General features: G+C 32.8%; 1 protein-coding gene across 2 annotated transcripts in view; it reads left to right on the top strand.

Moving 5' to 3' along the window:
• LOC106461024 (transcriptional activator cubitus interruptus-like) overlaps positions 1-14,075 on the top strand; it is a 92,986-nt gene that overhangs the window by 72,417 nt on the left and 6,494 nt on the right. For both annotated transcript variants that reach the window (XM_022387833.1, XM_022387832.1), the window contains 10 exons: positions 2,293-2,412; positions 2,720-2,905; positions 7,513-7,715; positions 8,123-8,368; positions 9,276-9,425; positions 10,132-10,296; positions 11,320-11,565; positions 11,812-11,997; positions 12,493-12,646; positions 13,069-13,197. In XM_022387833.1, the coding sequence (XP_022243541.1) occupies positions 2,293-2,412; positions 2,720-2,905; positions 7,513-7,715; positions 8,123-8,368; positions 9,276-9,425; positions 10,132-10,296; positions 11,320-11,565; positions 11,812-11,997; positions 12,493-12,646; positions 13,069-13,197 (1,785 nt within the window). The remainder of the gene's footprint in view (positions 1-2,292; positions 2,413-2,719; positions 2,906-7,512; positions 7,716-8,122; positions 8,369-9,275; positions 9,426-10,131; positions 10,297-11,319; positions 11,566-11,811; positions 11,998-12,492; positions 12,647-13,068; positions 13,198-14,075) is intronic.

Genomic DNA, 14,075 nt, shown 5'->3' with positions numbered 1-14,075 from the left:
TTTCCCATCGAATTCCTGTGGCTTCCTTTGTACTAGATCACCCTATTGCTGACACTTATGTCTGGAATGTGACTTCTGACAGGACTGAAGATGTCTGCCTTAGGGTTTAGTTGTGGGTTCTGGAAGGGGCTTTCCGTTGTCTGGGGCTGATTAGGTCCATGGCTAATATATCATTCTTGTGTTAAAGACAGTAAATCATCCTTTAAGGTATTTAATTCACTTTGAAATTTACTAAGCTTTTCCATTTGTACTTCTTGTTTCTTTTTTTGTTCCTGTTACCACTGCTGTAGTCTCTCTGCTTGTTCATTTTCTTTCTCCTCCAACCACTGCTGTAGTCTCTCTTCTTTTTTAATTTCTAGTTCCTCTTGTTTCTTTTCTTTTTCCTCCAACAGCTGTTGTAATCTCTCTTCTTGTTTCTTTTGCTGTTCTTGTATTGCTGCCATCAAATTTGGTAAGCTGTAGTTTGATTTGCCACCTCTCGTTTCCATCTTCTTCTTCTTTTCTTTTTTTATCTCTCTTTCCTGTTCCACTCTCTGACACCAATTTGTTATGTCTCTGGTCGTTTGTTAATTTCCGGTATAAATTCTTCACGAGGAACTTCAGCAATACAAGACCTTTCTTTAAATAAAACTAGTTTATTCTCTCTCAATGCAACTCTGCAATACACAGAATTTCCACAATCACTTTAACTTAAATACACGCTATAATTCACAACGATTCATGCACTATTCTTATGGTCACTACCGTTCGCTTGACTCACTTATCTGTCTCTGTATCTCTCTATCTGCTATTATATCTCCGCTTTATTTGCCGGGCTTATATACAAGAAAAGATGGCGCCTAGAAAAGACTAGAGTTGCCAGGAAAAGTCAAGATCCTTCGAGAATCTCATGACGTGTTACCAGCGTCACGTGATTTCCGCTGTCGTAACAATATATAAAATCAACATTAAGAGAAGTTTTATCTGGTCTGTACAGTTGCAGAATGATTTCTCCAGAAACTTGATGAATGTGCTGGCCATGAGGAATTTTGTGCAAATTGAAATATTGTATTGATCATATAATAATCTCTGCTGGCCAAAATGTCTCTAGTGTTGAAAGAATAATGCATCTGCCATTGGAAACAAGATGTTTTCAAAATGATGATAAAGGAGATAAATTCACTGTGAGAACAGAAGCTACTTCACAAAGCAAATGGTTTTTAGGTAGATGAAATGTGTTCCTGACTTTGGAATAAAAATAAATAAATGTTCTTGAAATTATGTTATTTATTGATGGTTTGAGGATTGTTACTTTACATCAGTTTTTTATGAACTTTCCAAGGAACTGTAAGAAGAAACATGCAGTGCGTTAATAAAACTAGTTAAAGTTTTTTTAAATACCATATTTTCTGCTTGTATTTTGATGATTAATACCTCTTTGTAGAAATAGGTTTTAGTTATATATTAGTCATATTATCGACCTATGGAACTGGGAGAAATACGATGTGACAACTGTTAAACAGTTACTTCTGTGCAGGAGAGTCGAGAGCCAGCACGGGCCCCGGGGCATACATCCTCGCCGGGCCACTTTATTTATCCTTTTTTTAGCATTTTAAAGAACTTATTAAAAAAAGAAGATCCTAAATTAGAACAGCAACGAGCTCATATACAAAGCAAAATCATAGAAACAGCCTTTACAGTATAAGGGTAAGAACGTTAATATAGTAACAACAAATATATATTAAATTTATAAAGTAACAAGTATATTTTAATTATTACTCAAATTATTATTTCAATCATTCTTAATTTATCAAACGTCTATGTGCAAAGAAAAGCCAAAACTATGATTAAATGAAGATATATCCTAAAGATGCTTTGCGGGCTTTACGGTATAACTAGGTTCCATTCGCTAGGGCTTCTGGGCAGTTGCCCCCCCCCCTCTCCCCTCTGTCGTCGGGCCTGTTCTTGTTTATATTTCATTTCAAATTTTAAATCTGTGTTTCCTTTTGTAAGAAACGTGTTAAATCTCTACACAGTTTTGTGATTGTGTAAAATCTCAGCATATCATAGTTATTGTTAAACTAAAATGTTTGGTGGAAAGAAAGTGTTAAATTCTAAGGCATTAATTAAATACTTAACAGTCACATAGTTTACCTCTTAGAGATAGTACGTCATGAGTAATTAAGAAGGGTATTGTTGTATGAAAGTAGATATTACATATTCTACACTTAAGCTATTATAAATACGTCATTTTTGACAAGTAAAGTTAAGTTTTATAACTGGTCAGTAATTTAGGATTTTGAATTTATGCAGGTCTAACAATGCATCCAGACTATCTGCATCAAATGGCAACACTCAACCAACGAGGATTGGTTGGAGACTTCCAGCCTCTTCTACCTAACTCAGCCGCTGATGTAGGTTTTTCAGTGGATAGTAAGTATAATAAAGTTTTGGTATACAATGTTAAAACTGTATTACTTTTCTTTACTTTTATACTATTATTTTGTGCTAATATAAATCGTATACTTGTGACACTTATGTTTTTTTCATTTTATAGACTGAGAATAAAATCAATTGCAGTTACAGTTCGAGATTTACATAATATGATAAAGAAGTATTGCATGTTTATTTCCTGCCATAAGCTAGTACCAGAACAAAACTATTAGCTTCTGTAAGATATCCTGAAAGTAGGATTGAGAGATATTGTTTCCTTACCTCTTGGCTGGTTTGCATATTTTAGGCTCTAGTCTGAATAGTCCTAGACCAGGGTTTCGACATGGAAGGAAGCGTGCTTTGTCCAATTCACCCTATTCAGATGTTTTTGACATCAATTCCATGATTAGGTTTTCTCCGAATTCCTTGATGTCTTTCATGAATGGATCCCGAAGTTCTAGTGCCAGTGGATCATATGGCCATCTTTCTGCTGGTATGTAAACTATTTAATACATAACGACTTGCAACTGCTCTTGTAGTCAACAGTAAAAACTAATATCTCTAAACAATTGGAATAATGCTATAGTGTGACCGCGCGTGAGCGGCTTTTCTAATAAGACATTAGTATTAGGCATATTATATATTTTAATACTATGTTCTTTATTCAATCCCAGCCGCCCTTATGAGCTCTGTATTGATTTTATCATGCTAATATACACTCTTCTTACCCCCCCCCCCCCATAAGGACTTAATCAAGAATGTATTATTAAAAACAATAATAAGCCTAATACTAATGTCTTATGACAAATATGATTATTAATCATCATGCTTCTTCAGTACTGTATTTATTGTGTTCCAGATGGCCTGTTGAGCTCTATATTGAGCAGAACGCGTCGTCAAAAATGGATATCGCGAACATAATTGGTTGAAATACCGACACTCTTCTAATCCTTAAGAAACCCAAAGGGACGGAATAAAGAATACAGTATTAAAAATATACTAAGGCTAATGATATTCTGTGTTGTTGTAAAGTGTGAGCTATTGTTAATAGTAATCACAATCTCAATTTCCTTAAATATTTAATTCCCCGATGGTACAACGTAAGTCTACGGACTTACAACGCTAAAATATAGGGTTCAATTTCCCCGAAGTGGACACAGCAGATAGCCCAGTGTGGCTTTGCTCTAAAACAAACAAACCAACCTTATTCTTTAATATGAGGTATAAGTACAACTTTGATCAAAATTGAGGGCTGTTTAATTTCACTTCAAAAAGAAGCTTATATTAAACTTCAAATTATGTGAGTTCAATGATATAAGCGTAAAATAACATGGATAAAATGTTTTCTCTACTTATAAGGGTAAACATGTCAAGGTGAGACTTACGATTATTTATATTAATATTTACTCTAACAGTTAAATGCTGTTTTTAATGTAAAGGAGAGTTAAAAAGTAGCATTAAAAACTTTTTTGTGACACACCAGACCAAATTAAAGTTTAAACACAAAATTATATAGCAATTTCATTAAACGAATGGTTAAAAAATACTTGCCAGACCTTTCGACAAGTCTAGTATTTTTCTAAGTGTTTACTCTGTGTGTTGGGATTCACTATAGGTGATTATATACAATTATGGTGGTAACGCGTGGTGTACTGGTACTTATTATGTTTATTTGTTTTTGTTGTCTCTTGGGTTCCTCCATAACTCATGGGAAAATGTGTTTAAATTCGTTATTACATTTAGCTATAACCACTATTTTTACAATCTAGGATGTGATTTTGTCTAACAATCTGCATGTTAAGCTTGAAGCATTGGTGGGAATTAAATTCAAGTTATTTTTTTCTACATTCAGAGGTTTCCGATCTACAGTAGAAGTTCAAGTTCTGTTTTCTTGTATGTTAACTGAAATATGCAAGAAGGACAGTTTTCCTTGAGATTCTTAATCTTGGTTATTAATACCGCAAAGGTGATCCAAAACAGTTTCTCCGAGTTTTTATTATATATATATATCTAGAATGGTGAAATATCATCCACGTATGTTTTATAGCTTTTAATTTTTGAAGCTTTCTAAGGCTTGATATCGAAGGTTTTCATAACTAAAGCTGCTACAATAGTTGAAATTAGCAACTCCATAGTTGTACGATGGATTTGTTGGTAATACTACTCATTGTATTGGAACTAATTGGGTAACATCAAGGCATAGTTTTAACAGTTTGTTTGTTTGTTTTTGAATTTGGCGCAATGCTACACAAGGGCTAGCCGTCCCTAATTTAGCAGTGTAAGACTAGAGGGAAGGCAGCTAGTCATCACCACCCACCGCCAACTCTTGGGCTACTCTTTTAACAACGAATAATGGGATTGACCGTCACCTTATAATGCCCCCACTGCTGAAAGGGCGAGCATGTTTGGTGGGATGGGGATTCGAACCCGCAACCCCCAGATTACGAGTCGATCGCCCTAACCACCTAGCCATGCCGGGCCAGTTTTAACAGTGTACAAATGTCATCTGGTGATAGTGACGTCCGTTCAGTTAGGCTCTTGTTTTCGTTCAATCTGGTTTTGAAACGCTACGGCCAATTTGGTGGGTATATATTGTTATGTCTCTGGTCGTTTGTTAATTTCCGGTATAAATTCTTCCCGAGGAACTTCAGCGATACAAGTCCTTTCTTAAATAAAACTAGTTTATTCTTTCTCAATACAACTTTGCAATACACAGAATTTCCACCGTCACTTTAACTTGAACACACGCTATAATTCACAACGATTCACGCACTTTACTTACCGTTACTACCGCTGGGTTTACTTTATTATCTGTCTCTATATCTGCAATCATTTGTCGGGTTTATATACTAAAATAGAGGGCGTCTGGCAAACACTTGGGCCTTCATGATCCTTCTAGAAACTCATCACGTGTTACCAGCGTCACGTGACTTTCGTGACTTCCGCTGTCGCAACAATATGTAAACAGGCTTACAACATCAAACCATATCATTTCTTCACTTTCATTAATGAATATTGTTTGAAGGTAATTAGTAGATTCAAAACTATTTCTTATATGTCACGGACTATTACCAACTAAAGGGTGTAATAAACCTACAACGTGTTTAGAAAGGTTATATGTAGGTGAATTTATGCAACTGGTGATTGGTGGTAATGGGATATGTTCTCTTTATGCATTTTTGGAAGGTCATACAGACGGATTGGGACGTTAGCTATTTATTGATATCAAATAGAAATACAGATAGTTTGAAAATATTTATTTCCATTTTTTCTTCTTTTTATCTAAAATCACAATTGCTTCTATCATGTCAGCTGCTAGTAACTGTATATTCTTATTGTTTTTCACGTTATTGGTAGTTGGATGTTCTTGTTTAGTTAGCCCCACCCCACTTCAGTGGCTTAACAATAAGTCTGAGATCTTATATAGCTAAACATTGGGTTTCGATACATGCAGTGGGCATAGCAGAGCCCATTGTGTAGCTTTGTGTCTTACAACTGTTACGTATTAGAATTTCGAATGGTCTGAAACCGAGCTAAATGATACTTTAAATTTAGTAGTTAAATTGTACTTTAAATTTAGTAGTTAAATTGTAGTTAAAAGCCGATATTTTGTCAGTTTATGATATTTGCCAACAAGATTGATACACACAGTTTTCGTTTTTAACACAAATACGTTTTAATATACACACAACAATTCAATTTACAATAACAGTTATTACAAACAGTGATTTCTAACCAAAGTTTCACAATCTTGCAAACAATATAAAGTCTTCCTTTTAGTCTGTAACTTCTTTGATATCTTAACAAGGGTTTACGATGAGCGAATTAATTACGAGTTGACTTAAGACACAATTCACGTAACAGGGAGCTGTAGTCTTCACTCTTCATACACCTATTAGAGATTGAGTTTCCACCGATGACGTTAGGTAATGTTTTCGTAAAAGTATTAATGTCGGATGAGAATCCACTGAAGTTAAACGATTTGTAATGTTCGAACTTTGTAAAGGTTCCTGGTCAAATATCTGAAGTTTTCCGATTGATAAGCGTTATTACAATCACAGTTATAGCTTCCGACGTTTATAGCACACTGACTATAGTAAACTAATAATAGATATTCTTTTTTGCGCATCGCGTTGGTTATATTTATAGCTGTATGGAGGCGTTCTAGAAATTTCAGTTCCACGAAACAGTACTGAGCTACATTTAAGCTTTATGTGTATACATATGTTGTTGATTGTAGAATACTCTGCTATGAATTTGGTTAGATTGTAGCATCATTATAATTATGTTTCCTGGCATTTTCTTGTATATACATGCTCTTTTGAGCAGCCAGAGCTCACACAATCATTATCAAAGTTTGTGGGATCTGGAGTATTCTGGTAGTTAGGACACTTGACTAACAATATGTGGACTGTGGGATAGAAATCTATTTCTGAACATGTTCACCCTTTCAACCATGGCAACATTATAACGTGAAGATCAACCTTGCTATTTGTTAATTAAAAGAGTAGCCCAAGAGCTTGTGGTTGGTGTTGTGTTTACTGATTGCCTTCTCTCTTGTTTATTCCTTCAAAATTAGGGATGGGTAGTGCCAATAGCTTTCAAGTAGTTTTGAGAGAAAATTAAACCAACAAACAATAAAATTAGATTACCAGTTTGCCCCTGAGGAAGAAAGGTCCACCTTTCAAAAGTGATCAGATTATAGGGTTTTTATCATTTTGTATTAAATTACCAATATTGGTAAAGACCTCACAATATTTCTATTTGTGAATAAGATTTTCTTTGTTGTTCATGTTAATTTTATTCTCTGCATAACATTTATGGAATGTGCTGTAATACAGATATTTGTGATCCTCTGTTTTGCCTCAGAGTACCTAAATATCACAAAAGTGCAACATATATTGTATTTGTCAATTGTTTCTTCTTTTTAAACTTATTTTGTTGAATAATTGTTTTGATTATTATTTTTTTCTGTGCATGCAATTTATTTTATATATGGGCTGTGCTTCTATGAAACTATAGAAACATAGTGTATATTTTGTTCAAAACAAAAGACTAAGTTGTACTGAAATGAGTAAATGACTTTGATAATTTGATCAGGAACCCTGAGTCCAGCAATGGGCATCTCACCACCCACTGTTCCTCCACATCTTCAACAACTCCATCAACTGATGTGCCAGGGAGGTCTTGGCTCTTCTGTTGTTTTCCCACCTAACTCTGGCCTTCCACAGCAATCACTGCTAACTAACCATGGGTTTGGAGTTCCAGGTAGCTCTGTTGGAACCATGAAATTTGATTCTGGTGTGAGTAGCATTTCTATAAGTAATAGAGATGGGAAGTTTCTACCCAATACATTTATTGTTATTCACTTCATTACCTGAACATTTCAGTAACCAGTTTTATTGAATAGTTATTTGCTTTACTTGAATAATCATATGTTTTATTGAGGTATCATTTAGAACACTTATAGGAAGCTAAGAGATCCATTTCTTATTCTAAGTAATAGATAATTTTGGTTATTAAACTTTGATTTGTAGAAATGTTTTATTGTTGCATCATATTATACTTATCCAGATTGTGGTTGAAGCTGTTAAATCATCTAGAACTTTTTTTTTGGCTTTTTAATAAAAATGGTTAGTAATAAAATTATTTTAAGCCTAAATGGAAAGTGATTGATCAAGATGTGTAATTGTTTATTTGTTTACACCAGATCAATGTTGTTGGTAGTCGAGAAATGGCGAGCAACATAGTTAGCAGCACAGTTGATTCAGAAGGAAGTAGAAAAAACAATATTAAGAAAGAAGCAACAAACAGTTTAGCTGGTGAAGCATGTAGAGTGGATGATGACCGAGATGTAAGTATAGACCTCAAAGATGAACCTGGGGATTTTGTGGAAACAAACTGTCATTGGAAAGACTGTGAAAAGGAGTTTGGTACTCAAGATGATCTTGTAAAGGTATTTCTCTGAAGTTTGTATTGTTAAATTTGAGTTGTTATACTAGCTTATAACAATGAAAATGTTATTTAATTAGTAAGGTTATGATTAGTTGAAGGTGCATTTAAATGTGAACTTACTATAATTTTTGAACTTCCATTCAAACTTGCAAATGTTTAATATTTAATGTGGTAGTTAAAACTGACAAAGAAACACCTGAACATCTAGACTGTTTTGAATTGCACGAGTCTAGGAAAGTACAGCAAAGCACTTTAATTGTTATTGAGCTATCAAATAGTTATTTGTATTGCATAAATCAGAGTAATCAGTAATGGGGATATTATTAAGATAAAATTATAATTTAGTTCTGTTGTAAAACAAACTTCAGTTTTAAGTTGCTTTATAAAGTCAGCATGTTCTTTTAGTGTTTCTACGTTTAACCTACTATTATTGAAGGGGCTGGTAAATGTGAATGATCCAGTGAGATGTAGGCAAATGATTTAAAGATGAATAATGCAGAAAGTTTTTAAACTTTAGCTGAACTTGTAAAATTAACAATGTAATACATCAAATGAGGGAAATATACTACCCTTTTTTTTAACAACTGTAAATTCTACAGCCATAATGTGATTTAATTTAATTCAGAAAGTTTTTAAACTTTAGCTGAACTTGTAAAATTAACAATGTAATACATCAAATGAGGGAGATATACTACCTTTTTTTTTAACAACTGTCAATTCTACAGCCATAATGTGATTTAATTTAATTTTATAAATATATCTTAGTATGCAAAACATGTTTCACCATATTGATGTTTTTCTCATAATCAAACTTTATCAATTTTGAAGAATTTCAACCATACATCATTCTCATGCAATTATACTTAATTGAAAAAAGAAAACTTTTGGCTAAACTTGGAATTTTTCAGCATATAAATAATGATCACATCCATGGAAACAAGAAATCTTTTGTGTGCCGATGGGAAGATTGTTCCCGAGAAGAAAAGCCTTTCAAAGCTCAGTATATGCTGGTTGTTCACATGAGACGGCACACTGGAGAAAAACCACATAAATGCACAGTAAGTTCTGCAAAACCAGATATTTCTAAAGAAAACTACGAAAATTCACAGGAAGTTTACTTTATTAGCATAATAGTATTAGTAAAAAAACAATGAAATTGAGCAGAATAAAAATATCAGTAAAGGAAGTATTAGTAAGAGATGTTGTGAGGTTAAAAAAAGTTTAATATGACCTAACAAAAACATCAAAGAAATCTTAAGAAGGTTAAGAAAATTTTAAAAATGTCTGTTATTTGATAGAACATTTAAAATTGCTATTTTAAATAAGTTGGGTAAACCATCACTGAAATATCTGAACGTTACTGAAAACTAAATATGTTTCAAAATTCAGCATTCTTTCAATTTAATTTTAGTGTAGCATTTCATTTAAATTGTTATTTTTAACTTACATTTTTGTGATAATGAATGGCATAAAAGCTGGTAATATAAAAAATGAGTTATGTACTTCTAGGACTTTACAATATCTATTTACAATAAAAATTATATGTTACTGAAGATCTAGTGTACATAGAATTCAAATCTAAGAGTCTAAAATCACCTGCATAAAATTTTATTATATTTTTATTTAAGTAACCATGAAATAATATTTGCAAAAGAAAAATCAAAACAAAAGTATAAGTGGAACCCTCTGTTTTAACAAACATTGTTAAAAATATATATTTTTGACAATGATGCATCATAAGTATATAGATTTGTTTATGTTTAGTTTGAAGGTTGTAGCAAAGCCTACTCTAGACTGGAAAACTTGAAGACTCATCTTAGGTCTCATACAGGGGAGAAACCTTATGTGTGCGAGTTCCCGGGTTGTACCAAGGCATTCAGTAATGCTTCTGATCGGGCCAAACATCAGAATAGAACTCATTCAAATGAGGTAAGACTGTAATGTTTGAACAGCTAGAATTTTGCTTTATTTAAAAATATAAGTTTTATACTCTGTTTGTGTACAATTTAGTGAAGAGCACTGTTTGAATGAACAGAACTTATTTGCTCAACAGTTATGAAATTAATCATTTAAATAAACTCTTTTTGGACAGAACAAATTTTGGAATTTTTTATTCACGTACTGTGGAAATACTAAGTATTTAATTTATTAAATGTTTATGCTTCAAAAAGCAATAAATTATACTGTAGTAAATTTTTAATAAGCTTTGTTGTAGCTGCAGCAGAGTAACATTTCTTTTTTGAAAATCAGATGACATTTGGAGGTATATTAAAGGATATATTGTAATATATTTCTGCTAAGCTTAGGTTATAACTTCAGTTCAATCATATCCTTTACTAATTATAGTTAACTTCTGAAAAATAAAAAGAATACTTTAAGATTTGTTTGTTTGTTTGAATTTTGTGCAAAGCTATTTGAGGGCTACCTGCACTAACTCTCCCTAATTTTGAAATAATAGACTAGAGGGAACACAGCTAATCAACACCACTTACTGCCAACTCTGGGGCTACTTTTTACCAATGAATAGTTAGATTGACCATCACATTATAATGCCACCACAGCTGAAAGGGAAAGCATGTTTAGTGATAGGATTCGAACTCGCGACCCTCAGATTACGAGTTGAATGCTCTAACCACCAAGCCATGCTAGGCTTACTTTCTTAAGAAAATAAGATTATTTGCATATTAGTTTTACTCCTTGGAATTGAAATTAATTAAGTGAAAAAAGGGGGATTCACTAACTGAAAAGTACACATTTACCTTAGAAATTGAAACTTTTCAGAAATAGGTTAATTAATGTTTGGTTTACGTACATTTTGGTAACTCTGTACATTATATAAACTTTAATAACAAAATTAAAATATTTTGTTCCCACAATCTCATTGATACATTTTTCTTGAATCATTGGTTAAATTTGTTAATGAAAATAGAAATTTATTTTTCTTTTTATTAGAAACCATATGTATGCAAGGCTCCTGGTTGTACCAAACGTTATACAGATCCAAGCTCACTACGGAAACATGTTAAAACTGTTCATGGTCCAGATTTCTATGCTAACAAGAAGCACAAAGGTAATGAATCTGGGGGATCTTGGGAAAAGGATGATAAACCATCAGACCCAGGTGAGGGTAGTCCACATTCTGATGATGGCTCTGGCAGTAAAGGCACAGTTTTGTCCAGCCCAAGTGTTAAATCTGAGGTATTTCTATTAGTTTCTCTAATAAAAGCAATTTATTTGGACACATTGCTCACAAGAGTGAAAGTTTTAAATATAACTCAAGTTCTATATCTGGTGATGTGTTAGCCTATAATAACAAAATTTTAAAGTTAAAAACTTCATCTTTTTTTCAGCTGGAAGTTTAATACTTACTTTTCTTGTTTCATTAAACACATTCAATAAGAAGGTCTTAATAGTAATCTTAAACTTACTATATATATCTACCAGAGCCAGGATTCTCCACACCATGATGAAAGCCCTACAAGTGAAGGGACCTCAGATGTACCAGGTACAGTAGATCAAACTCTGTATAATGGCCCAATCAGCGATAACAGTGTTTCTACCACTAGTGGTCCTTTGGAGGGATTAGAGATGGACAGTGCTTGGGAAGTTGTGGACAATCAAACTGTAGAGGTAATACGCATTGCTGTTCAGATTCAATGATCAGAATGGAAGGTATATTTTCCACTGTAGTGGTGATCTCAACCTCAAGTCAGTTTCATTCGGGCAGATCTTTAGTGGAAGATATCATATTCATAGTTATCTCATTATAGTAAGGAGCTCAGTAACTAACTAGTTCAAAACTAATTTCCAGGATTATAAAACCTCAATTTTATCTAAAATTAATTATTTTGTTAAGACACATCGTAAATGTTATTTGCTCTTGAATTTTATTGTTTCACAGTATTCTGTTATTGTAAAATTGTGTTAATTTACATTGTATTTGTAAATAATTTAAGATGCGTATATACACAACTACTTCCACTTTTGATTTTTAACATACGTAAAACACAATACTATATCTTAACATAAGAAGCATTAATACATTGTTATAAATAAAAGTATGATTTTTATCAGTTTAGTGAAGGCTTTAATATAGAAATTGTATTGTTTTGATTGTCTGCTTAGTTAGGAGAACACTCTCCAGGTGTTGCTTGTGTTACTTCAAGTGGACAGAATGGAGAAGCTGAAAGGAATGTACATAATAGGTTAAAAAGCAGGTTTCTGTCAACTTTTAGATCAGGAGTCTCTTGGCTGCCAAACATTTTACCATCAAGAACAGGTAAATGCAGTTTTATATGAAAGATAAAATGAGAGAAATATATTACTCTTTTTTTTAATAACTTTATATTCTACAGCCATAATTGGTGTTTTCTAATAAAACTGTATTCATTTTGATAAGTTTCAACCATAAGCTATACTCAATTAAACTAGTTAAAAAAAGAAGAGAAACATAATGTATTGAGGCATTTATTTATTGTTCAAAAACTGCTTTATTTATGAGTCTTATATAATTTCATTAATCAGTTCAGAAAAAATATCTTCCCAAATACTTTATTTACAAAAAAATAATATACATGCCATGTGTGTTTGTAGAAAACAATACATTTATAAATCAAATAATTGGCTGTGTGCGTGTTAAGTGATGTAAAAAAAATTACAATTTTTGTAAGAATATTACATTAATAGGATTTGATATTGTAGGTTTGCCTAAAGGAAGAAGTGTCATGGGTTTTCGAAAAACATCTGGAAACTTGAAACTTCCCAGTATTTGCAGTGACAATAATACTGGCAATAAGAGTATGATAGACTTGTCCTACTCTCAGAACCAAGGTAAATGAAATCTTTGATCAGATTTTTAATCACTTATTCTTAAGTAACATAATGATCAGTTGTTCTCCAGTTAGATTGGAAGAAGTTGGTTATTAATCATTTCTTCACACAGATGTGCATATCTCATTTGTATGAGCAAGCAATGATCCAAAAGTCATCTAATTGTAAAATCAATTAATTGTCTTGTAGCTTTGTAAAAAAGAAAGAGCTTTCTCAAGTTGTCAAAAGATAATGTAGTTCAGCTGCTCCTTAAGCATATGGGTAGTTTTCTTTTAGTCAGTTGTTCTTCAAGCACATCCACATAGTGAATTGTTTATTAATCATATGCTTAGATATATACATATACCACTTGGTTAATATGTTCTGTTAGATAGTTTATTCAACTTTATGTCTCTCCAAACAGACATACTGTTATTATTTTGTTTCTTCTTGCTTTCATCTTCTTCTAAACACTTTTCAGTTGACTGCCATTCCATTATTTCTTTGTGCTTTAACTTGAGACTTGATAAGGTTCTACTTTGGTCCAGTATGTTCAGATATGAGATCAAAGGTAAAACAGTCCAAAAATGTATATTTTGGGCTCCTATGCAGTCATATTTACAGCTGTCAAAATAAAAATTGGCACAAATATAAATTTTAATGCACCCAACACATTGTCCTTGGAAAAAAAGTTAGCATTTCGCATTTTGACTCTTTTTAGGGGAGTCACAGCTCACAAAAAAGCATAATTCTGGAGTTTGGGGTCAATTACTCAGCCATATTTTTCCTAATTTATATTGGATTTGGCACAAAGACATTTTTCTACAGGTCCAACACTTGACAAAAAAAATAGTGGACTTGCCCATTTTTATTATATATGGGGGGGGGGGGGGGGGGGG

The sequence above is a fragment of the Limulus polyphemus genome, unplaced genomic scaffold, assembly GCF_000517525.1.
Source record: "Limulus polyphemus unplaced genomic scaffold, Limulus_polyphemus-2.1.2 Scaffold882, whole genome shotgun sequence".
Taxonomy (NCBI): domain Eukaryota; kingdom Metazoa; phylum Arthropoda; class Merostomata; order Xiphosura; family Limulidae; genus Limulus; species Limulus polyphemus.
This window is presented reverse-complemented; position numbering and strand designations above follow the sequence as displayed.